This window comes from Leptonotus elevatus, chromosome 8, assembly GCF_054856555.1.
Source record: "Leptonotus elevatus isolate MCC_2025b chromosome 8, RoL_Lele_1.0, whole genome shotgun sequence".
In the NCBI taxonomy this organism is placed as follows: Eukaryota; Metazoa; Chordata; class Actinopteri; order Syngnathiformes; family Syngnathidae; genus Leptonotus; species Leptonotus elevatus.
The window spans coordinates 9,953,249-9,978,357 of NC_141246.1; the positions used below are offsets into that span (position 1 = coordinate 9,953,249).

Genomic DNA, 25,109 nt, shown 5'->3' on the forward strand with positions numbered 1-25,109 from the left:
CATATTTGTAGTTTCAGAGCGTCACACGGCACTTGTTCTTTTCATAGGACGATGATAATCTAGGCCGGAATGTAATGATAACAATGCTGCTTTTGTATTTTTTGCTATTTGAGTTCATTGAAAATTAAAATACATTTTGCATACTTTTGTGAACACAATAACATTAAAACCAATAGGTACAAAAAAACCTAACAACCCTAAATATAATAGTCATTGGCCAGTGAAAGTGCACTGCAGTATATTTCCATCATTACCTGCAGTTGAACATATTCATATTTACATATAAATAATGGTGAAGAAGAAAAATGCAACGATAGTACTAGCTCCATGTGCTCCTTTAATTTCAATTCTACAATGGTACAAACAGCCCAAGTGAAACCATTTTGTTAAGCAGACGCTAAAAAGCAGGTATTTGTGGAGAAGTTAAAAATGCTCACTATGCTCACCACACTGAGCTGAGATTAGGAAGACAGTTTACTAAGCACAAAGCAAACTCAAACTATTATGGACTTTCTTTGAACAATAATAAATGTATAAATGCAACAAAATCATTCCCCCGCAGTGTTATAAAACTTTTAGATTGACAAAAACGCTAACCTTTGCTCGGGTACCACACAATACACTGTGCTATGCATCAACTAATAGGACACTTAAGCCATTGCGTGTTATTTCCTGATAAGATCTGTAGAAAATAGATTCTGAAAAAGACTAGCCAGTGGCACATGTTTACAAATGAGCACTATATAACATTTACAAGTTGGGAGAATGATTAAGACATAGAACGTACCCTTCTGAAAATCATCCTCCCAAGGCACAGACAGAATGTATACAGTATACCATGCAGAGGGAAAACACCATTTTTTTTGTGCAAGGAAGCAAAACTCAAGTTTCAGTTAATGACATAGTACAGCATATTGTTGTCCCTTCTGACACATCAACATGTACATTCATGATATTTACACTATAACAAAGTTTAACACAACCAATTGGGCTGTGTAGTCATGTTGTCTTCTACCACACCACAGTGCCAACACAAAAGTAGTCACATTCATTTCACCCAGTCACATTTATGTTGATCTTATTATTGCTAACAGCCGTGTACCTTTCAAGCATTGGGAGATTCTAGGTAATGGCAATTACGTAAATTCCAGTTGAAAGACACTCCTTGGGCGGCTGCAACTTCCTCTCCTTAAAGTGACAACGTGATGAAACTGAGCAGAGTGAGTGACAGTTTTCTGGAAGACGTTCTTGAGAGGAAACATAAATATTACCTTCATTTGACTTCACCAAAAACCCTCCTCTGTTTGGGTACATGACCCGTTTTACTCCAAAGTCTTCTCTGACCACCTTTGCCACATTTCACAACATTCTCTTAATACGTGCCAGAACCAAACATCACTCACAATCTTCTCGTTTTTTTTTTGTTTGTTTTCCACCTACATTACTCAAAATGCAAAATCCAGGGTCAGATGGCGGTACACTGGCCCGTATGTCTCACAGTGCTTAACCTATACTGAGCCAACTGTCCCTTTACTAATATGTCAACTGATGATGGCTATTTGTGTTCCAGTTTTCAGACCAGTGCGCACATAATCCAGTATCCAGTATTCTGTCCAGTCCCAAAACGCAGACGGAGTAGAAAAAGGACAGTTGACGTTAAAGAGTCACAGCAGCATAACCATCAAGTTACTCCCTTTATGTCCCTGTTTTTCATTCCACAAACAGCAGGGGGAGATATTCCAGTTGTTTATGTTCCATAACAGGGCATCTCATGTTCTGTACAATCTCTTCAGACCCGGAGTCACTGCTACTTCTTGATCTCCAGGATGGACGGGTTGTGATCGAGGATGGCTAGAATGATTTTGTCCATGTACTGCCGTAGCCGCATATTGATTTCCTCCTGCTCCTTCAGGGCTTCCATTAACTGGGGAAATAGTAGCACAGGCCATAGATTTATAAAGACAAACAAATAAATGCAGTAATTGCTTGTGCTTTTGATACAGGTTCAGGCGTGACAAGTCAGTGGTGTGCTAGAAATAGACCCAGTGTTGATCTCCATAAAGCATAATAGCTGCACTATTGACTCAGATGAAGGAAGATGTCAGGCAGTGCAGTCCTGCGCTGACTCATCCATCGCTGCTCTCCACTGCAAAGTAATGGCTTGGCTCAAGTCGCCTCAGTTTTGGGCGGGCGGTTTTCAAAAATAGCACAAATGTGCTACATTAAAATGCGTAACGAGTCACTCTACTCTGAAAAAGAACAACGATGTACTTTTCTGTATGTGGCTCAGGTAAGAGGACATATGTTTATGTATGTCTTAGTCGATTCTCAGTCATTAAGATCATGGTAATCCATCCAAGTTAAATTAAGGCAACAGGACTTGTCTTGGTTTTGTTGAAAACATTTCACTTTAAAAAAGGCTTTATAAATTATGAATCTTAGGTGTGAAGCAACTACATGTTTCAGGTGCCGCCTGAGGGTGGTCACATGAGAGCTGTTGTTGCTACATATAGCATTCACCAAGACTCCAATGGCCTCAAGTCAAGTTTTGCAGATGTCTGGAGCTATGCCACAGCAATTGTGGTGTTCATTTTGGTCATATGTAGAACAATGTGGCAATATGATCTCGTTGAGCCTGGTTTGGAAAATGGAAAAGCATACATTGGATGTACAACACTTTGCATGCAGCTACAGACGTTTTAAAGTGCTTGATAATTTTTTTGAGTTGAGCTGAGTTGAGTAAATATCTAATTTCCTAGTGTGTAAAAGGCACAGGTGAACAAATTCCTTATCTTCTCTTGCAGCAATTTTGCAGGATCTGTGTGTGGAACAGGCACTTATAAAAATGTAATCCATAAAATCGTGTCTGCTTCTATGAAAAGTATTCACGGCTCCTCATTTTTTCCAGATTTTATGTTACACCCTTATTACAAAATGCAATACATTCTTTTATAGGTGCGCCAAGTTTATGGTAGTTTAAAATGAATGTATTTCATGTCTACAGAATTCTGAGAGGGGAAAATGAATTTAATTAATTTATGCATGAAACGAAATGTGTAAAACGTCAAGTGCTGCGACCGATTTCTGGATACACACACACAGACCGTATTATGAACGTTACCTGGTCTCTGGAGGCGTTATCTATCTCGGCAGCCAGAGACTGAGCCTTGGTCTGCGTGGCAAACAAATTCTTGGCTTCGTACAGGCTCATGCTGAGAATTTGCCCGTTCAGCTCGTCGTTCTGCTCCTTCAACCTCTGGTTCTCCTGGAAACAGACAATTAGAGAAAACGAAGTGTTACATATTTGGGTCGCAGGGATGTATTTGAAAGAAGCGGCTACTAATAAAGCTTCACGCAAAGTTGCATGCACTTGCTTGGCCATCCAAGTAGCAATTCACAGCTATTAAGACAGTTAATACCTACGGGGCATTAAGCAGGTGATGAGTGTTACCCTGTATTGCCTGGCGTGTTATAAATGCTCCATGATGACCTTGAGCGGACCACTGACCAAGCAAGTGAGTTTGCTTTTTCTTGGATGCTTTATTTAATCATTAGTAGGGGACTGCAACGTTGAGCCCGGGTCAGATGGGGCAGGTTTCTCTCTACTCCACTGAGATTAGTGGTTAATGTCGAATGGAGGGGTCAAGGAAGCAATTTTACCATCAAACTGGTACAAAACAGTGCCCCCGACAACCCCAGCTGCTGGAATTCAGGGTAAAGAAAGTCCTGGGACATAAATCGCTGCACACACACACACACACACAAAGTATAGACATTTACAGTGTGCAGGCAAGCTTGGGATGAGTTCGTCCTATGGGACATTTGGTGGGAGGTTTGTTTTTTCCCTATTCCAGGTGGCCCTTTTTTTGTCTTAAAAAAAAGATGCAACAAGGTTGAACAAATAATTAGAAATATTAAAATAGTAAATGCAGCCATCAGAGAAAAATAATTAAGAAATTCACCTGTGTGACCACCTGTACAAAGTTGACCGTGGGGACATCTGAAACTACACACGTACTGTCTATGTTTACCTAACAGCAGCTCTGTACACTCACTCAAACAGCAAATAATACGTCACAATTTCGAAATGAATGCACCTTCATTCATATAACAAACAAATACAAAAACAAAGATGGCCTGCAGTTTAAATGATTCAGCGCTGTCAAGAGGTTTGTAAATGGCACTAGAAATAAACATGAACCAAGTCACATGTAATTTTGTGACTGCACAAGTGCACCACTATCTTAATGAATGACGATTGAGCATTAGGAATTTTTTTATTAGTGTCTGTGCATGCCATGTTGGCTCAGTTCATATTCAATGAAAGTGTGAATGGTTGTCTATCTCAACAGTATACAGATGTTCGTAAAAAATTGGAATATCCTCGAAAAGTTTAATAATTTCCGTAATTCCATTCAAAAAATCAAACTTGCACAGATGATAGATTCAGGGCCCACAACTTAAGTGATTTCAAGTATTTATTTTTATATTATTTGGGCTTCCAGCTCACAAAACCCACTAAAACAGAATGTCAAAAAATTAGAATAATGTGAAGAAATCACCATGCATACTTCCAAGTGTTTTGCATAGGGGAAAAAAAGATAAATGGATGGTATTTTCAAAACAATATGTCAATCTTCAATAGTTGGTTGGATTCCCTTTGCCTTAATACTGCCTTGATGCGCCGTGGCATTGGTCCTGGAAGCCCAGGTTTTCTTGATGCTTGCTGTCAGCTCTTTGTTTTTGGGTCTGGTGGCCCTTATTTTCTTCTTGATTGTACTGTATTAAAAGAGGAAAACAAGGGCCCCAATACAGTAATATCAAGAGGAAAATGAGGGCCACCCGACCCAAAAACAAGGAGCTGACAGCCAGCATCAAGAAAGCCTGGGCTTCCAGGACCCCCAGGCAATGTCACGGCGCATCGAGGCAGTATTAAGGCAAAGGGAATCCAACCAACTATTGAAGATTGACATATTGTTTTGAAAATACCATTCATTCATCCATCCATCTTTTTTTTTTTTCCATCTTTTGTGAGCTGGAAGCCCAAATAATGTAAAAAATAAACAAATAAATACTTGAAATCACTTAAGTTGTGGGCCCTGAATCTATAATCTATGAAAATTTGACTTTTTGAATGGAATTACAGAAATTATTCAATTTTTGGAGAATATTCTGATTTTTTGACGAGCACCTGTATGTGTCCTGTGATTATGTAGCTACCAGGCCAGTGTGTAGTCTGCCTTTTGCCTAAAATCAGCTGGCATAGAATCCAGCTCCCCACAAACACTCAACAAGATATGTGGTCAAAAGGGCCATTAATATTGTTGATTGGATTCCTGGATGGACTGTACGAATAATTTTAATCAAATACATAAACTAGGAACACAACAGGCCTCCATTGCACTATCCATGACATTTTTATAGTAGTAAATCTAATGTATACTAAAAAAGCAATTATGTAGGTATAGTATAATGTAGGGCAGTAATTCCAAACCACTGTGCCGCACCAATGATCCAATTTCACTTATTTGGTCTGAATATAATTACTTATTTACAGAAATAGCGTATCTTTGCTATTCTACCTATGCCAGCAATGTTGCATTGAATGGCAGGAGTTACTATATTATATATATATATAGATATATAGATATAGACACAGACAGACAGACGTTACATAGAGCTGATAACGCATTAAAAAGTACCTGCTTGAGCCTCTTGACCTCATACTCCAGCTCCACCTCCCTGGTCCTACTATTGTATTCGTACAGACTCGAAGTAGAGCTGCGACCGCGTCCGGGCTTCTCTGTCTCCAGCTTGAAGAGCTGTAAGTGCTCCAGCTCCCGCCGCAGGTCTTCGATCAGCTGCGCAAAAGGATTTGACATAAAGTATAGTAAGTCATGCTAAATAATGTCAGTGGTAGAGTATGTGAGAGGCAGTGTTGATTGATGAAATATTTATCCGCACCTCCTGCATGGCATCTTTCTCTTGCTGGAACTGGTGCCTACTCTGCCGCAGTTTGTCCATCATTTTCCTGTAAAGGTCCATCTCATCCTTCAGGCGCAAACTGGTGTCCTCCAGCTTATCTGTCATCCTTTGCTTCTCCTGAGCATAAACGTACGTTCAAGTTTGTGTATTTTTTTAATTTTTAAGAAAAAAAAGATCAGGACATTCATATGTATGTACATGTGCATTGAAGAAAATATTCATAAATCGTGGCTCACCTCGTCCAATTTCTCTGTCTGTGTCTTGAGTCTGCACATGCCAACATGCATTTCATTTTTATCATCCTCCAGCTGCTTAAGTCTAAAAGTAGAAAAGATACACAATCATCAATTCAGCCACAAGCAGAAAGACGGGGATATCAAATATAGCAATGTATGTCTCTTATAACGCAATAATTTCTCACCGGCTGTTCAGCAGCTCAATCTGTGTGTTTTTGTCTTTCTCCATTTTGCCGAAGGCCTCTCGATGTCGTTTCAATTCCCCCAGCAGATTTTGGTTTTCACGGGTCTCCTGGTCTTTCAGCTGCTCCTCCAGCTCATTAACTCTTTGATATTTGAAACAAAAATGAATATTCTTCCTACACAAAATAATTGCTTTCCAAGCTTATGAACATGTGGCACATCAGTTTGGCCCATACCTGTGTACTAAATGAGTGTTATCCTGCTTCAATTTGGACTTCAGATCGCCATTCAACAAAATTTCATTCTCTAGTTCTGCAACTTTCTTCTCCAAAGAGTTTACCTGGCAAAGACAGAGAGCGCCAATTAAACATTCACACTCACAGGACAGTTTAAAGCAGTCCTTCCACATTCCAATCGCATTAATTAAAAACTATCTTTAAACCATAGTTGTAAATGTGAGTGTGAAGGCAAAGTGATGTGAGAAGTGAAGCGGTATAGGAAAACGGATGCATGGATTTTTACTATATGAAGAGCTGTTATAACACCCACAAGCTTCGCTTTATTCTTTGTTAAACATGAATAGACAAATATTCTTCGGATTTTTTTGTATCAGATTCTGACTTTTAAGTAACAAATGCCTGTTAGTTGCTTTTCTGTGCTGACAATTACAAAAAAAAAAAAAGTGTAAGAGGAAGCCAAGGAGTTAAAACCCAGCTTGCTCTTTACTGCTACTTAAAAAAATGAGCTTACCTTCTCATTGAGGTCGATGTCACAAGAGTCGATGCTATCTCGGAAAAGGTCCTCGGTGCTGCCGTTGCTGCTACTCAAGTTGCTGTTGTGGAGCAGCTGCCTGCGAAAACACACATTGTTACATAGTAGATCTCTTTAGTGTGTTTTTGCATGACTGGAACAAAAAGTGTAGGGCTGGACAAATATCTCTCAGAGGAAGGCGGAATGATAGACGATGACACCCGAGGCCAATGTCAACTCGGGAAAGTGGTGCAAACAGAATTAAAATAGTACAAGTTGCTTAAGCAGCGTCGTAAAGGTGGGTTTTTTTATGTCTAAATTGACATTTCAATTGTGTTATTCGTGCCTTTAAAAGGACAACAGTGGCCTCTCATTCTTGGGGAAACTCAAAAGAGGAAAGTTAAAGGAGGAACAGCTAACGAGGGCAATAAAAGGCAAAGAAGGAACCAAAGCAGACAGAGAGAGAGAGAGAGACAGAGAGAGAGAGAGAGAGGACAGTCAAGTCAAGTGCTATATTGAATACATAGATCAGCTCTGACAGGCCATTTTTACTCTGTCACTATAACTCAATTGGTGCGGCTGCAAAAGGGGCTACAAAACATCTCACCCGGCTCAAACCAACAGACCGAGCAGCCTGAAGCAAAGATTTTACAGCACGTTCTGTTAGAGATGTCAATGCTTTTATTGGAATAAGCAGTTAGTAATTAACTGACTGTTTAAGTACAAAACTGCACGTGGGAGCTGAGCGATAAGAAAGTCGTAAATGCTCATCTACTGTATCATTGCGTGGTTATGTAAACAATGAGCTAACTTTGCCAGCATTTTATGTTGGACCAAAGAACTTGGAATGGTAAACAAAATTAAATGGGTGCCTATCATAGCTAAAATGGTAAGCAGGAGCAAAAATTTAAACCCTTAACCTCAGAACTGTGAGACAAATGTGCAAGGCATATACAAATATTTGACCATTTCTGACCTTTTGCCATATTTGTTTATATACCGGTAGGTGAGATGTACCCACTTTCATTTCAAAAAGGGATGTCAGAATGCAAATGCGTCCACAATTGGTTTGCCTCATCAGAAGGCCCATACACCACAAGGCTTTTCTCATAGTAAGCCGTTTTTACATGAATAGCTATTAGAACAGCTCTCAGCAATGCCGTTTTGCCCTAAAAAACAATCAAACATGGACCCCACAAAGATAGAAAGACATGCTGAGTATTTCTTACCTCCCAAATGCTGTGCTGGAGATTTTCCTGTTGGGGCTGCACCAAAAAAAAAAAAAAGCAAGAGAGTTTTATCAGTGAATTGCCATGGAGATGTCTCCTGGTTCAACAAGGCAGTGGGGAAAAACAGCAGCTGGTCCTTTAAATGGTGTGCGATAAGAGAGATGTAGGACACCAAAGACGAAACGTCTTACCCGGTCCCTTATTTGTTCATGGGATGGAAATAGCCCAGGAAAAAAGACCTTATAGCTTCATGAATGTGTACCTCAGTTGAGATCATCCTCAAAATGACCCAGATGAGACATACTAAATGTATTTGTGCGACAATGTGACCCCTTTAATTACATTAACAACAGATGAAGAGGCTTACGAAGCAACCAAGCTTATTCCAATTTTATTTAATTTGTCTTCTCAACACCAGTTTTTTTCTGCCCATGACTATTAAGATATTTATATGGCAAAAGCTTGTAGCACTGTGTTGGATTAGACCAGTTTCTGCCAAGTCAGTTATGAGTCCCACACGGAATTCAAGATGAATGACTGGAGTGGATGCAGGCAGGTACGACTATTACGGCTAACCCTGGATTGTGTTTCCATGAATAGATTCCCTGCTACAATGCTTGATGAGGTAAGCGCGAGAGTGAAAGCCTTATGTAAGAATCAATTAAGCCTTTATATTTGGGTGTGTGCGTGCCTATGTGTCAATGACAATGTCTCTGTCATATGAACAGGTATGGATGACCACAAAATATCATCCAAAGTATCATCCGATTGTTCATTACACTGTATACAGTACTGTACAAGTGCATCTCAATGAATTACAATATCATGGAAAACATAATTTATTTTATTATCTGGAGAAGTTTATTTCAGTGATTCAATTCTAAAAGCCAACTTTGGATTCACTTCACACACAGATATTATGTTGTGATTTAGTTTTTTAGAATTTTGATGATTTGAGCAAACAAAATCTAAATTCCACTATCATGAGAATTTCGAATAGCACAACAATCAAAATGACTTTTAATATGTAAATTATACTTCTGGGAAGTATGTTCCTCTGTGTTGAACGACTCGCTATGAGTTTCACTTCTCAAGTTGAACTACTGAACTAAATGAACCATATTCAATTTTATTGAGTTACACCTGTTATTTACCAAAGGGGCTCACAAACACATTTTACCTATGATATCAGCTCAAATTGAAATTGTCTTTTAAATGACACAATTTATTAGATTAAAAAAATGTGCCAGATTACTTACAGTGGAATCATTGAAACCTGACTGCCATATTCTATTATGTGCATTCTTTATAGGGATATACTTGACTCATTGAGCCATTTTAAGCAGTAAAAATTTTATATTTTGTCCAGAATGAATTTGATAACTTCATTATTTTTCATGTACAATTAATAACTTAAAAAACAAAATTTTCCACTAGCTGTTGACTGAAGATGACATCACCTGTGCTGGGGAATTAAGTAACGACCAATCACGGCTCACCTGTTTTCTGGGTTTGGTCAGCAAACTGAGCCATGATTGGTCGTTACCTACTTCCTCAGCACAGGTGATGTCCTCTTCAGTTGACAGCAAGTGGAAAACCTAGTATTTTAAGGTATTAATGGTACATGAAAAATTATGAAGTTACCAAATTAATTCTGGACAAAATATTAACTTTTTACTGCTGAAAATGGCTCCATCCCTTTATTGAGCTGAACGGTTTCAAGTAAGCCAGTTGTGGGCAGTGAATTAAAAACTATATCATGCGCTGTATTGTGTGAGCCAACACGAACAGATTGTACAGATAGTAAATATGACAGTGACATTCTACCTGTTGGCCTTGAGACTCTTGAGACGTGCTTCCAGGTCATTGAGCAGGTTGACTTTTTTGCTGCATTGAGAACAGTAGACATCCACCATCTCGCTAGGGTAATGTTGACGCACCTTCCGAGGCGTCTGGCCCGCACTGTTGACACACAGACACACTTAAGTGACTCTCACCAGGCTGCCAGCGCACTGTCATGTAACCTTATTGCCAAAATTGCGTGTCGCACGAGAAGGATTAGTCAAAAGCGAAGTCATCTATGCTCCTTTATTATATTCATAAGCGACGCTGTGTGACTTAAGTTCTGCGAAACAACATACACACCCACATACTGTCTTTCCATAGGTTGCCTGTAATTAATGTTCCTTGACTTTAGGGTGTAACTTGTTGAAATTGTTTGAATGTGACAGCTATATAGTCTAGTCTACACTGTAATGACTTAATTAAAGTCTTCATACCAAGGTGCAATCATAAAATGTAGAACTGTGAAATGGGTTACTTCGTTTTGGGCCAAGAAACAAATGCTGTTACAATACCACAAATGAAAGCTGTACTTTGAAACTGTGATTTATATATTAAACTCACATTGTGTAAGCCCAATTGTTTGGGTCAAAGTGCACTGCACATTTATTTAGAGTACCTGTAGTTTGTTTACATAACTGAAAAAGGAGGGAGGAGTCTATTAAAGCAGAGGCCTTTATTTGGGCGGGAACAGACAGCAAACACGTAACATGAAATAAACTTTATGTGCAGGGAACCTGTTCACAACATGCAGGAAGAGACTCCACTTAAATTCATCTGAGAGATGTGCTTTGATACTGCTGTTTTGGTTAGCCACAGAGTTCCAATGTTCTATTTAATGTATATGAGTGAACAACCATGGACATGAAATTAAACCATTACAGTTATTACACATTTTCTTTCCAAATGGGAAAAGGGAGACCTCTAGGGAGGCATTTCTCTTAAGAGGACACACCCTCCTACTAAATTGGGCATCCCTTATTGGTGAAAATATAGTTGACAAGCTACACAAGTATACTGTGGCCTAATCCAATTAATTTAATTGCATCTATTTTTTTTGCCCAGAAAAAAAATGGAGGGTCTCGACCAGTTGTTTGGCACATTGCTCAGCTTTGTTCTCGACTGTGCCTTTAACCTACTTTTCACTAAACCACACTTATTTAAAATTGCTTCCCATGCCTCCCCCACAATGTGCAATCTAAGACTTCTCCAAAATCTGGCCCTCATTTAGAACAAAAATCTCTCCTCGGAAGCTCACTTTATAAGTTTCGTATGTGTGGAAAAACCACAGAGCTGCTTTCTCCATTTTATCAGTCAGGAGTCTTAATCGCATTAAACAAGAGCTGCTGGTGAATATTAATGTGGTCCTTGGGGCAAAAACTCAAAAGCTATGGGTCAGGTAATGAGAGTTTACGGAGTAGAAACTATTGCTGCTCAGCATTTTACAGCTGTAAGGATGATCTAAGGATGCAGATACTGTTCGTCTTCACTTATACGCTGACTCGAAAAACTGCCCCGATACTCCACACCAATACCACTTTAAAAACTTTACATTCATTTTCCGGATTGGTGAAGAAGGAGCCAAGACAGCTGTGTGGAGACACTTTAAGGTAAACACAGTGACGACAACACTTTTTATTGGCCGATTGCACATTATACACTGCAAAATGGAGGATGAACTCTTCTCAGATGACAATAGAGGCAGCCATTGTCTAGTTTCAAATGTGTTTACCAGATCAAAAATAAGCATTATTTTTAGGTTTGTAAAAAAATTTTTTTTGAAATCACTATATCTCCCATTAGATTGTTCAAATGTTGAGTCAATGTCCTGCATGAAATGTCATGCATCATTTTAGGGTAGGTTCTCTGAGTCTTTCTTACCTTGAGGACACGGATGAGCCAAGATCGGAGTACCCGTTGATGCGTGTCTCGTCATCTAGACAGGGACTGCTGGGAGCGTAGTCAGGCTCCTCTCCTTCGCCGTAGTCCTCAAACTGCTCCTCGTTCAGGGAAGCCGAGGAGCGCGTCGACAGGTCAGAGATCACAGAGTTGCTTGTGCCGCTTGTCCTGATGGCAACACAAGGAAAGAACGCAGAGTAGGTGAAATAAACAACATCTTCATCAAAAACCCCAAAATAAGTTGTAGCTTACTTCTCAGCTGGGAAGAAGAGATCCCCCAAAATGTCTTCTTTATCCCCGAGTCTAGTGGGACCCTCCGAGGTGTCGGATCCTTGGGTGCTCTCCACCGCACTGTCTCTGTCTGAGTCTTTCTCCTTGCCCTCGTCTTCATCTACATCTCTGGAGAACAGTGGGCTGCTGGGTAAGGCGTCGGAATAACCCCGTGTGCACATGATGACCGGGAAGTGCTGCTCGTCCTCCCTGGACTGGAGAATGATAGGAATGCAGGTGAGAAAACGGCATGAGAACATGAAAGATTTGCTTAAAACATCGGGTTAGAAAATAACCCACTCTTTACAAACTGAACCCGAGTAAGGATACTAATTTAGATTTAATTAATTTATTTACTCTTATTTTGAGTCGTCACCTTGCCAACTGTGTTGCTTGCCTGTTTTAAAGTGTCTACCTGCCGTGTATGACGAGTTAAGTTTAAGTAGAAATCCATCTCCATCCTGCAGTTCCATTTTAAATAAAGAGTGTTCCATTAACCACCAACGAATCCTCACATTAGCTCCTGGTGGACAAAAGCCACCATCCAATCTATAGCTACGTTACGTGTATTTCTCGCAAGTTGCTGAGGTTTGTTTATACGTGGCCCTAATACACCATTGTACGTAGACATTGCGGGTATCTTATTAAAAAATGTTTTGGGTTGGCCACAATTATAACTCACGTTTTAAGGAGGATTAGAGGTTAGTAAATCCCCTCCCTGTGGGAATGTTCTTAAGACCAAGATGTGGTGGGGAGACGAGGAGGAGGGGTGAAAAGGTTGATGGGTCATAGGCCACAGGCCCTGCCATATTGTATTCAAATGTTTCAATCTAGTGTGATACGACAAGTCTTATCCCATCATGCCTGAGCAGCTGAAAGACAGCAGCGCAAAAAGGGGAGGTGCAGGTGAAAGAAGTGATGAGATTGGACAGACAACAGAACAACTCAAAGGCTGCTAAAGAGGAGAAACACTAAAAAAGCTGAGTTGTGCACAAAGGCGGAGCAAATGATCAGAAACAGAGACAAACGTAAAGATTCAACAATGAGATCTCAGAACAAAAGAGTCGCACTTGTTCTGATGTCAGGTGAGAATACAATTAGTCATAAAACTGTATTGAACTATTGATAGGTGTTTATTAATAAACTGTGAGAGCATCTGGAAAAATACCACTTCTTTAATGCAGCAACATTTCCTGGTTGATAAAATGACACCATTAAGATGAGATCATAATCACACGTGCAACATTCAAAGTTTTCACATACTGTATTTTCTTTAACTGTTGAAAAGGTTGGGGAAGGTGAGGGTTTTTTTTTTCCATTCATGAGCTGCAATAACAGAAGCATGTTCTACCTTTTCTCTTGCCAGGTTTTCTGACAATTCCTGTTTCACATAAGCACTGCCACCACCGTTTGCAACACAAGCATCTGACGCAGCGGGTGTGTCACCATTAAACAAAGAGCACAGCTAGTTAAGATATTACATTTAATAGTTGTGGATTGTTTTTAGATAAGTACCTAACCAGTAGTACAGTTTTGGTGTCTCGATAGCTGCAGATGATTGTCATGTGGATGGCTGAGTAGAAGTGTTTCTGTTAAATGATGTTAAGCATTTTATTTATTTTGATAGCTTTCTACTGTCCAGTTAATACGCAAACATCCTAACATTCATATAGCAGGTCTCCAGGTGAGGCCTATGTCCCAGATGGAGACTATTTGATGAGGGGGGGAGACATAACAACAGCTCAAGGCAACGTGAAACACTGGCTTGGTGTAATAAGGACGCAACTGTTTTGGATGGAAAACAATAACACGTGGTACCATTAATAATGTAAGGGAGGAAGGTTTGAAATCTCAAACCAACATTTGCTTTCAAACGTGAAGTGTCATTACAGTTGGAACGTCACACGTTTCGCACGTGGAGAATAATTAAAATGAAAGTCATTATGCAAAGTTAATGAAACACTTGATAATTAAAAACATGTACCATTAGAATCTGCCAATCTTTTTTTTTTTTTTTGGGGGGGGGGGGGGGGGGATTTGTTGGAATTTAGATGTTTCTGGGGTTGGGGAAGAATTCTGGTGGGTGGCCCGGTGGGTGGTGTCTGGTCGGTGCTGGATTTCACCTTCCTTGGTTTTCTTTGGTCCCCTCGGGTCTCCTGACGGCGGTGTTCGGTTTAGGTGAACGGTATGGGATTTTTCCTAATAGGTTTTTGGTGAGCTAACAAATACACGCACGCACGCACATACACATACAAAAAAAAAAAAAAAAAATATATATATATATATATATAAAAAAAAGAGCAATGATGATGACATTACCGAATGACAATACTGAGCTCTTTAAAAAAAATAATAATAATAATAATAAATAAATAAATAAAATAAAATAATCTGCCAATCTAACACTGGTGTCTTTCCAACTAGACAGTGACAAGAGTGGGAGGTAACAAATGTCGATTGACAAGAGTCACCTGGTCCTGAATGAACTTTGCATATAATTACGTTGATCGGATGGATGCTGAAACTCTTTGAATCTAGTGTGAGTCAGCACAGCAAACGAAATACTGAATGAGCTGAAGAATGAACGATGCAGTGAGAAGAGGATGGACAGATGGACGCAGGAGAGGAAATGCGGCAGAATGTTAATATGGGACTGCAAAAGCTTTTTCTACATCTGTAGCTCTCTTCCCCTGCTTTCACTCCTCTTTGCCGCGGGGCGACTTCAATGTTGGCAACACCAAAATATTCACAAGTGCATTTAGTGCCTCGCCTCTGATATTCAGGCCTAGCTGTCGCCAGTGGGGGCTTCTGTCATTTCAAATTCATTCAGAGGGTCCAAGAGGAGGCAATAAAATTCGCAAAGTGAAATTGGTCTTTAAGGACTTGACTTGCAAACAGATACAAACAAAAATCACTAACCTTTTCTATTAATTCCAAACAAAAGTGATCATTTGTTTACCTGTCTCAATTGAATTATTTTTATAAGTTGTAATACAAGATGAGGATTTCTCAGCAAAATGAAAATGTGTTAATACAGAAAATATAGTTGATATTGAATATTAGAGCAAAATGTTTTAACATAGCAGCTAAACTTGATAAGCTAATGTTTTCATAACCTCATTATAGCATCACATCAAACATTGTTTCCTGAAGTTAACTGATAGCATCAATGACCAAGAACAGTAAAATCACATTACTGTGATGAATGTGATTTATGGCAGAACAGTGCATATGCAGGGCATCTGGGATACTGTGACTAAAGAAGAAAATGATCCTTATAGCGAGCAAAACTGTACAACTGTAAACGTACATTTGTTAAGATACAGTATGTTAAAGAAGTCAAAGTCCATGCCAAATTCTAGGGATGCACGATAAGATCGGTGGCCGATAATTATCGGCAATTATCGACCAATTTGACGTCATACAGATAAACCGGATAATAAAGAAATGCGCCGATAATAATAGACACGCCACGTTGGTCCATCTATTGTGGTTGTGGCTCAAGTTGTGCCCAACTCCTCAACCCCTCCCCTCTCCTATGGTGGTGTTGCATAGTGGTGAGGTCCTAATGTGCACGACCTTGTGTTCACAGAAGATGCATCATGGCGACATGGCAGCATTTTTAAAACATGACATGAAAAATTAGTTACTCGTTGTCTTTCAAGCAGAGATATCAATCAAATGCTGCTTCATGGTTCTTTACACAATGTTTCAATGTATTTGTACACGTTAGGACTTGAAAGTATATTCGACATCGGCACTTCCTAAATTATTGATTTATCGGTATCGGTTGAAAATAGCATTATCGTGCATCCCTACCAAATTCCATAACATTATGTCACCTGTCACCATCATAGATGATTTAACACGTAACTCTGACCACAACGGTGTAGCATTCGAAATTATTTCACTCGCTCCACACAGAGGAAGCCATGACTCACATTTCACTATCAGTTTGTTAAAACTGACAGGACTGTTTTAATCTGGAAGAACTGTTGCCTCACAATTCTGAGAAGTTAAATTACCCTACCTTCCCTCCTTCCAAATGTATCTTATTTTCTAAACTGGCACGTAAGCCACACAGAAACTTTTCATCCTGACATATGACGTGCGTCAAAAAAAAGTCCAGGACCGGTGTCACAAAAAAGATGTATTTGAAATCCAAACTACAAAGTTTGTTTAGTACAAATTTCTCTCTTTGAAGTAGTCTCTGTGGCGTCAAATGCACGGATACTTCCGGAATCCTTCAGAGCATCGTTGTCTTCAGAACTTGATCGTGAGAGAGAAAAATAATCACAGGGAGCCAGGTGAGGTAAATTAGTGGATTACTCCAGCACAGCGACGCTCTTCTTAACCCGTCGGATGCTGAGGGTACTGAGCAGGTGCATTGACATGGTGAAGCTGCCACGAGTTGCCCTGCCTCTTCACATGTATGGAACGAAGCACACATCCCGTTGTAGATGTGCTGATTGAGAGTCTGGGTTTGAAATATATCTTTTGTGACAGCGGTCCTGGAACTTTTCTGACACACCTCGTGCGCATGCAAGTATACAAAGAGTATCGTTGTAACTTGTAGCTGCACAGGTTTTAAACACACACACATGCACACACACACACACACACACACTTGCTTGTTTCCAATAGAGTCCCAAAGTGCACAGCTCACATCTTGGATTACGAGGAATGTTAGCCTGAATAAAGCTCAATGCAGGGAGGAGCTTGTGGTGGCTGTGTGGAGGCATTCATGCTCAGGTAAGCACAGGAAAACCCAAGGGAAGAAATTGCTTCGTTTTCATTTGCCCTGTGATAAAGAACAAGAACAATGTGGCCTTAATAAGATGTCTTTTTTTCTTGGTAGAAATAGTGTGTCTACTTAAGGGCGTTAGCTTTTTTCACATGGATTTTCTGTTAAATTGGCATATCAGAAACTCATGAAACAGGATGTTTCAGGGTCAGTGTATGTTGGCAGAGCGACACAGCTTACGACAAAAAGATAATTAGATGCGTGGCGACGTCTGTGCCAGCGTCTGGCGTGACGTCGCTGATACTTGTGGGACAATGACAATAAACTGCTTTCAACGCAACAGGGTGTGTGTCTCGGGTGTTAACGCGTCACAATCCCAGTCAAGGCGTTCCGCTATTCCTGTACAAACTGCCACCATTCCACCTCTGTCAGGCCACTGATCCTACGTCCGAAGCTGGAATATCTGCAGATTGAATTTGACCCTTCATTCCTGCATGTGAGAAGAGCAACCTGGTCTTTTGTATTAAGTGGATGACGCACAAGGCAAATTCATTGGGGCATGGTGACTATTAGTGGGATGGTCACTATTTGAGTACAGGACTTACTGTTTTGCAGTCATTAAATATAATTAAAACACCAAAACCTAATAAAACTGAGGGTGCGGCGCGGCCGTGAAGAAGGAAAACCTGAAATCCATCCCATCATGAAGACCAAACGTGAAAACTCGTCCTGACAACTGAATGACTAATCAAAAAGGAGCTCTAAGTCACATTATGAAATGTGACTGTCGTCAAACACCGTAGTAGAAGGAAATTCAAGACTGTATAATAATACAATACTGTTGGGTAAGATTAACAAAGTGCTTACTTTAAAACAAAACAAAAAATATATAGGAGGATCTAAACAAAGTGGCTGGGTTGAGGGAAGTCTGGGCTTCAGTGCTAAAACCGCTGCCTCCGCGACCCAACCCTGGATAAGTGGTAGATAAAGTGGATGATAAAGTTAAGTACAATGAAAAAAAATGCTGTTAAGAAAAAATGCCATTGAAAATATAAAAAATAGTATCATATTTAAACATCTAAAACAGTAGTGTCAAAAAAAAATTGTGTGTAACAAAATGGACCGATCCACTGTTTGGGTGAATTTGACCTAATTTTCTGGGTTGTTTCAGATAAAATGACCCACTTTTCTGGGATGTTTTCTACAAAATGACCTAATTTGTAGGGTTATTTTCTACAAAGCGACCCAAGTTGGGTCAAATTGGCCCAAATAGTACTAATGAGTAGTGGATTGATCTATTATGTTGGTACCGTCATAAATCAAGGACCCCTATTATTTTTTCCTATCTGCCCACAATCCACTTTTGGGTCCCACACCGACCAGTTGAGAATCACTGTTTTCGATCATGGGATCTACGGCTGTCATGGCAATGACAGAAACCATTCGCTTTACAATAAGCCAGCCTTGCCATATACCCCGGTTATCACCTTAATAGCTTTGTACAAAGAAAATATCTGAGAATATTACCAACTCAAAATATTAAATGGTAAAATGTGTGTTGTAATAATGAAAGGAGTCTTGCAATTATATGACTTTTCCTCGGAAAAATACAAATGGGGAGGTAGTATTTAGTGTCTTTTGTAAGCAATTCAAGCACTGAATTACTGTTTGTGACATCTCACAGTCAACTTGAACAAATCTTCCTTGACTGCAGCGTAGTTCGCTACGACTTCGGCTATAAACAAAGAAGAAACTGTGTGTTTTGCTGATTCTAGCTGAAATGTGTAAGTCAACGAAGCATATGTGTGTGTGTGTGTGTGTGTGTGTGTCAAGTCCATTTGTTCTCAAGGTGGAAAACACCTGTTGAACTCCTTACTGTTTACCAACTCACAAAACAAGACACTTCATAGCAACAACAACAAAGAAGGCAGAATGAAAATTGACAGGAAGTCAAACAAGTCAGGGTTTGTTGTTTGTTTAAAGCCTGAAATAGCACAGTAATAGTTTTTTTAAGCTTATCTCACAACTATCAACAGAATAGTGCTGTTGTTTTCCGCCTCCTACCAAAGGAGTTCAGTTGCAAGCGGGTTGAAACTGATGATGGATTCTCAAAGTGTAAACTAATGATAGCGTTCACATTTGACCAAACCAACGACAGACAAATCACAACGTAGTTCATTATAATCAAAGAAAAATGGACAGATTTCAGCTGCTTGATTCGTCAGTTAAGCTTCCATCCATCCATTTTCTGAACCACTCTGCTTTAACATCCAGAACAGTTCAGTCACGTCATAAGAGATAGCAGCACAAATAGCTGAGGTTCCTCTGTCATATAAATTGTTCAAGGCTACCATCTTGATAGCCAAAGCATTTTGTGTCTGTGTCCTCAAATGTCACAGTGCCGAGAAGAGAACGGGAAGCTGATCTTTGTTTGTATTTAAAATTGGTCTTGCTGGCACCGCTCTGTTTTGTCAATCTGCAGAATGGGGGTCATTTCATTGTTTGCAGCGGCAGACCCTCGGCAGGTGGTCAAGGCCCTGCCTTTTGTGCGTTGACACATAAAAATGTTGGCACGGTCACTCTGTTCTCACAAAAACAGAAACAACTGTTAAAGGGCAACTAAAAATGTTAAAACGTTATTATATTTCCAATGTGCATATTGTATTGTCTTTATTTGATGCTTTTTACCTACCAAAATAAATGAATAAATAAAATGCATTTAAAACATTCTATCGACTCGCATACGCATATTTCAGTTTCCTGAGAGGGCAAATTCGCAAGAATGTGACTTAAGTCAGCCCTCCTGCCCACTTTATGTACTAACAAATCCAGAGAGTATTGGTAAACGTTCAGCAACGACAAGCCACATGGTCGGTCAGATCCACCAACCTAGCCAGCTAATATTGGACAAGCGGCTCAGCAACTTATTGCTCTCACATCAATCAAGTTGCCATCCAAGTTAACATTGACTGCGGTCAAGCCAGCCTTCACAAGGATTGTTCATACAATGCATTGCATTGCATTACAACACCAACGCACTTCGAGGGGCAAAATAAAGGTAAAAAAATGCATAATATAATCATTATGGCAGCTGGTTTGACTTTGACTGTAGGCTCAGGCTGGCCTGACCCCCATATATATTGCCACATTATTTTTCTGACTTTTTTTTTTTCCATAGTCTGGCAGGTCCTGGAATTTATATGTGTGACGTATCGCGAGTTTAGTGTGTGGCTCAGAAGATGTGCATGTTTTGGTAAGTCTCATTGTGTTTTGTGTAGAGAATAGTTCTCTCACAGTATCATTCTGCCAGGTGACAAAAAAGAAGGAAGGACTGTTTTAACTCCAGATTAGCCTCCATTCATCCACTACAGCTCAGTAGCGCGAGTTAATCTAGTTATTCAATTGCTAGTGTACACACTGTGCTGGTCGGGACATTTGTGGTTTGAATATCTTCTTTCAGTGAACGTTGAAATACAATAATGAGAGTAATAATCCCATCCGACAGGGGAATACACTCAAACAAGAATGCAGGGAGAGAGGGTGGAAAAAAGTACTAAGAAGAGTGTTTTGTATGACGCGGCTCCATGTGAAGGAGTTAATCTCATTATGTAACGTCCAGTCCAGCACCTGGAGTATTCCACACGTCACATGTTGTTGCTGTTGACAATGACACGGCAACTAACTTATGTCACTGTTCTACTTTTAGAATAAATCATGAGTATCACTTGCACAGCCATGTGAGATGTCCAACATTTACGTGATCTAGTATTGTATCTACATCAGTGTTTCCCGATCTTTATTGAGCCAAGGCACACATTTTCCATGAGAAAAAGCTCACGGGACACCAGCAAAGATAAAATGTCAGAAGGATCGTCTCATCTCAATTGATTTACTCTATGGTGAAATCTGGTCCTATTAATTCAATACAAAACTAATATGCTGGCAGGAAATTTACAGTATTTTCTTGTACAAATGGCAACAGATGCATAGGTGGTAGAAGAGCATTTTTTTCCCCTGCCTGTCACTATAAGATGCTAGCATAGATATAGATGAACATGCATGTTACAGAAGGATGCAGTCCATCTTATAATTTAAAAAAAAATTCCCTCTCAGGCAGTGCACTATTTAATGAAAATCTCTGCACTTTCATGAAAAAGTGTCACGTGAACATGATTAAATTGCAACACCACCACAAGAACAAACTATCAACATCATGTGAGATAGCGTTTTGTGTTTCAATTCAACGTTCAAGCAATCTTAATCAAATCCATTTAGCGTTCAGAAGTCCTCCAAGGGTCATACTAAATGTATTTTTAAAATATGATGCAACAATTCAAACTTTTTTGTGACATATGACGAGGATGTGATTTCCTAGGATGCATCAAAGAATAAAAAAATAACCAATGATTGAATAAAATTATTGTTGTTCTTCTTTTTTTTTTTACCTTATAATGTCCATGATTTCATAGCCCAAACTGTGAGTCTGAGTTCAAGTAATTTTTTGTGTGAATGTGGCAGCCAGCAGCCTCACCTCACCTCGAATTGCGCAGTCCCTCACTAACTGGGTTGAGGAGGGTAGCATAAGCCTATTTCTGTCTCTCTTCATGTCCCCAATAGATTATTTTCAGACACTTTTAATATACACTAAAAATTTTCATAGCCAATATGGAACTGATTTAACACTTGGGTGTTACATATTTACTTTTGCTGATCACATAAAGCAACAGGTAAAGCACGACATGAGGCAGACAGTATTCTGCCTCACAAAAGGTGGCCTCACCATTAGGCAAACACAGGCTATTACTTGGGGCTTCAAGATTTTCAGGGATGTCTGATGTAAAACGAATAACAATAATAATAAATGTATTTATATGTATTTTTCACAGGGCACTCGAGGTCACTGTACAAACAGTTGTAAGAAAACCAACTGTACAATAAAAATAACAGAAAATAAAAAATCAATTAAAATGGAAAATAATGGGCAACGTTTAAGCAACTAAGCAAGCAGTCTGGAAAAAGTGTGTTTTTAGTCTGCATTCAAAGCAACCATTATTGTTTTAGTCTTAATAGAAAATACATCAAAATGTTTAACGCTAATTGCTTAATCATGATCGTTTTGACCGCTCGCCCTCATTTCTCACGCAATGAAATAATCCATATTCTTCCTGCACATGTTAAGACATGATTTAGGAAGACATTACAAACTTGTTGGCATGGTTGTGAGAAAATGAAACAAAATATATCTAAAAACTGGACTATCAATCGAAACAAGATCTAATCAGGGGAAAAAAATACCAGCTCGCCAGTTATTAACGGTGCTAATTTGATGGCAAATACGGCACTCGATTATCTCATGAATGTGTCAATCCGACAATAACCTCACCCTACGTTACTGATACATGATATGGATTTGTTCTGTTAAATGTGCTAGGGCTTATGAGTGTAAACTTCTGACGCTCAGCGGTCCAGAAAAATGCTCTTGTGGACTGTGTGAGGCCTACGGGCCACAGGTTGCCCACCTGTACAATTTTTAAATCACCAGTGTTGTTTTGATTTGTTATCATCTTGACAATGCTACGTTTTTGTAACTTTATTTCCCCCCACTGAGGGAGTGTTTACTGAATTAAAAGGACAGAGAGAGCAAAGTGAAGTGTGAGGTTTTTTGAACACCAACAGCTGAGCTCGACAGACACACTACAAACATTTGCGCAACAATAATGCAACAAAATCCAACTAAAATGGCAACAACCTACTGGATTTCATGAACCACTCCGGTAAAACAATAAAACGATTATTTTAGCCTCATTCTTCAAAACGAAAAAAAAAGTATCGAATATGTTGAGCCAAGTGTCATTTGTCATCCCCGCCGGCTCCGAGCCCCCATTACTCACCTCGCTTCCTAAAGAGGGGGAGCTACCGTCCACGACCCCCCTCTTGGCGTCAGACAGACCTTCATCCACCGAAGTCATCCACTTGTTCCGGGGGCTTTAGTAAGGAACGTCGGTCCTGCAGTCTCCGTTGAGCAGCTGACACGGGAACAGGTGCTTCCGTCGTCTGGACGCCTCGAAGCTTCGATAGAAGTCCAAAGGCTGCGTCGCTGCGAGTTGAAGTATTACGGTCAGCCCCAGGGAAGCTAAAATAAACTAGCTGCTCTCTCTCTCTCTCTCTCTCCCGCACAAGCAATGAGTAGCAAGCGCACTCAGTGTCCCCCTGAGTGAGTCGCTCACACGGCTTGAGTAGTTCTATTCACAGCCCCTCCTTTCTACACCACCACCGTGTGGGAAGTGGAGAGAGAGAGAGCAGCGGCCGTTGCTCGTTGCCACGCAACTGTCTACGTAGGCGGGGCTTACAGATACGGCCCACTCAGGCTATATTTGCATATGAAGTCACGCCCCGTCGGCCTGTGTGGCCCGTGTGAGGGAAGCGATTGTCCAAGGGAGCACAGGGAGTCTGCTGTGATGCAGCACTTTCCACAAGATGAATGAAAGGCGGAAAGAATCGAGAAACAACTGCAATTACTCTTCAGGAATCTGACTTGTCCTTTGAGGGAATTTTGAGGTAAGAACAATCAGGAATAGTCACAGCGCTATATGTTCTCCATTATTCATCTTTTTCCCCCTTATTATTTAAAATACAAAAATAAACTAGCAGCCGGTCTCAAATTGTCAGGTTTAGAACCAAATGTTTTCATTCCCGTACTATAACTTTGTTTTAGGAAGGAAAAAAAAACTAGAGTTTTGTTATGTCATTCTAATATTACAACTTTTATCTATCAATATTTTGCCTCTACTTAAAAAAAAAAAAAAAAACTTTAGTTACAGCTTTTTATGCAGCATTGGCTTTTTTCTCACTCATCATCCTCAAAATCTTACAATATATTTTTGTTCCTTTATTCTTATAATATGACTTTTTCTTGTGTCTTTTAAAAAAAAAAAATTCTCAAAACTTTATGACACTATTTTTGTTCCAACTTTATTCCTATAAACGTTACAACTTCTTTCTCTAATAATACAAAATTACTTTCAAACTTTTTAGGCTTCTTTCTCCTATTATATTGTAATATTACTATTTATTTTTCCAATATGGCCACGTCAGTTAAGAGGAATATGGAAATATTTAATTGTCGTTTCTTTAACTGGCATACATATATATATATATATATATATATATATATATACAAACAACCATTCAGACTCCCAGTCACATCATCACGAAGGAGATTTCCACAACTACTGTAAGTGACTCAGTAAGCAGCAGTAATAGCAGTCCATTTTTGCAGAGGATAAAGAATATATGCCTTTGAGTATTGTTGAATTGTCTGTCTACATGTTTGCTTGTTTGTGTTCAATTATCCAAAGCTTAAAAAGGCTCTTAAACAGCAACATCAATGTGGTTCGTAATTAGCCTGTCTATGTATGACGTATAGTATTTTTTATTAGCATAAAGCTAATGGACTGTCCTAAGGAAAAGTTATTTGGTCTTTTTCAAATACATTATTTTTTTTTTATGTTGACAGTAAACTGGGGGTGGCAATAAACCCATCCAGTGCTTGAATCGCCAACATTTTGCTTGCAACTCAAAACAAAACAAAAAAAGAAAACAGTCAAGTGAAACTACTGACTGAGGTCATTCTTAAGTCAAGATACCACTGTCTATGAGGAATGCAGACACACTCTTGTCGACTTACATTATGACATCAACTTTATTAAAAGTTTGTCATAACCCAACAACACACACTTATCAATTATAATAAGAATCGGAGGGCCGATACCATGATTTACACCCGGGAAATTGCTTCATTAACACAATGAACCTCAGATTAGCTGTTATACATCTTCTCATGCAGCAACAGAGTTGACCTGATTTCCGTGGTGCTGCATAATAACTCAACACAGCCACAACAAGAATTTGTCTCATTTCTACAAACAGGTCAGTGACGATAACAATTATAAACCGGTGGCTTGTAATTAT

At 39.5% G+C, this 25,109-nt stretch overlaps 1 protein-coding gene across 2 annotated transcripts; it reads right to left on the minus strand.

Annotated features, from left to right (window-relative positions):
- Positions 1 to 316: 316 nt before the first annotated feature.
- On the minus strand, positions 317 to 23,439 carry rab11fip4b (RAB11 family interacting protein 4 (class II) b). 2 transcript variants are annotated; one of them, XM_086083461.1, is made up of 14 exons: positions 23,030 to 23,439; positions 12,377 to 12,609; positions 12,107 to 12,292; positions 10,211 to 10,345; positions 8,384 to 8,419; positions 7,155 to 7,254; positions 6,641 to 6,744; positions 6,407 to 6,547; positions 6,222 to 6,303; positions 5,965 to 6,102; positions 5,703 to 5,861; positions 3,661 to 3,741; positions 3,122 to 3,265; positions 317 to 1,924 (listed from the first exon to the last, which is right to left on the minus strand). In XM_086083461.1, the coding sequence occupies exons 1-14, from the start codon at positions 23,105 to 23,107 to the stop codon at positions 1,808 to 1,810; spliced, it is 1,734 nt and encodes a 577-aa protein (XP_085939587.1). In that variant the 5' UTR covers positions 23,108 to 23,439; the 3' UTR covers positions 317 to 1,807. The 2 variants fall into 2 exon arrangements, with proteins under 2 accessions (XP_085939587.1, XP_085939588.1); XM_086083462.1 differs by lacking the exon at positions 3,661 to 3,741 and having other exon boundaries at positions 23,030 to 23,438.
- Between the last annotated feature and the right edge of the window lie 1,670 nt (positions 23,440 to 25,109).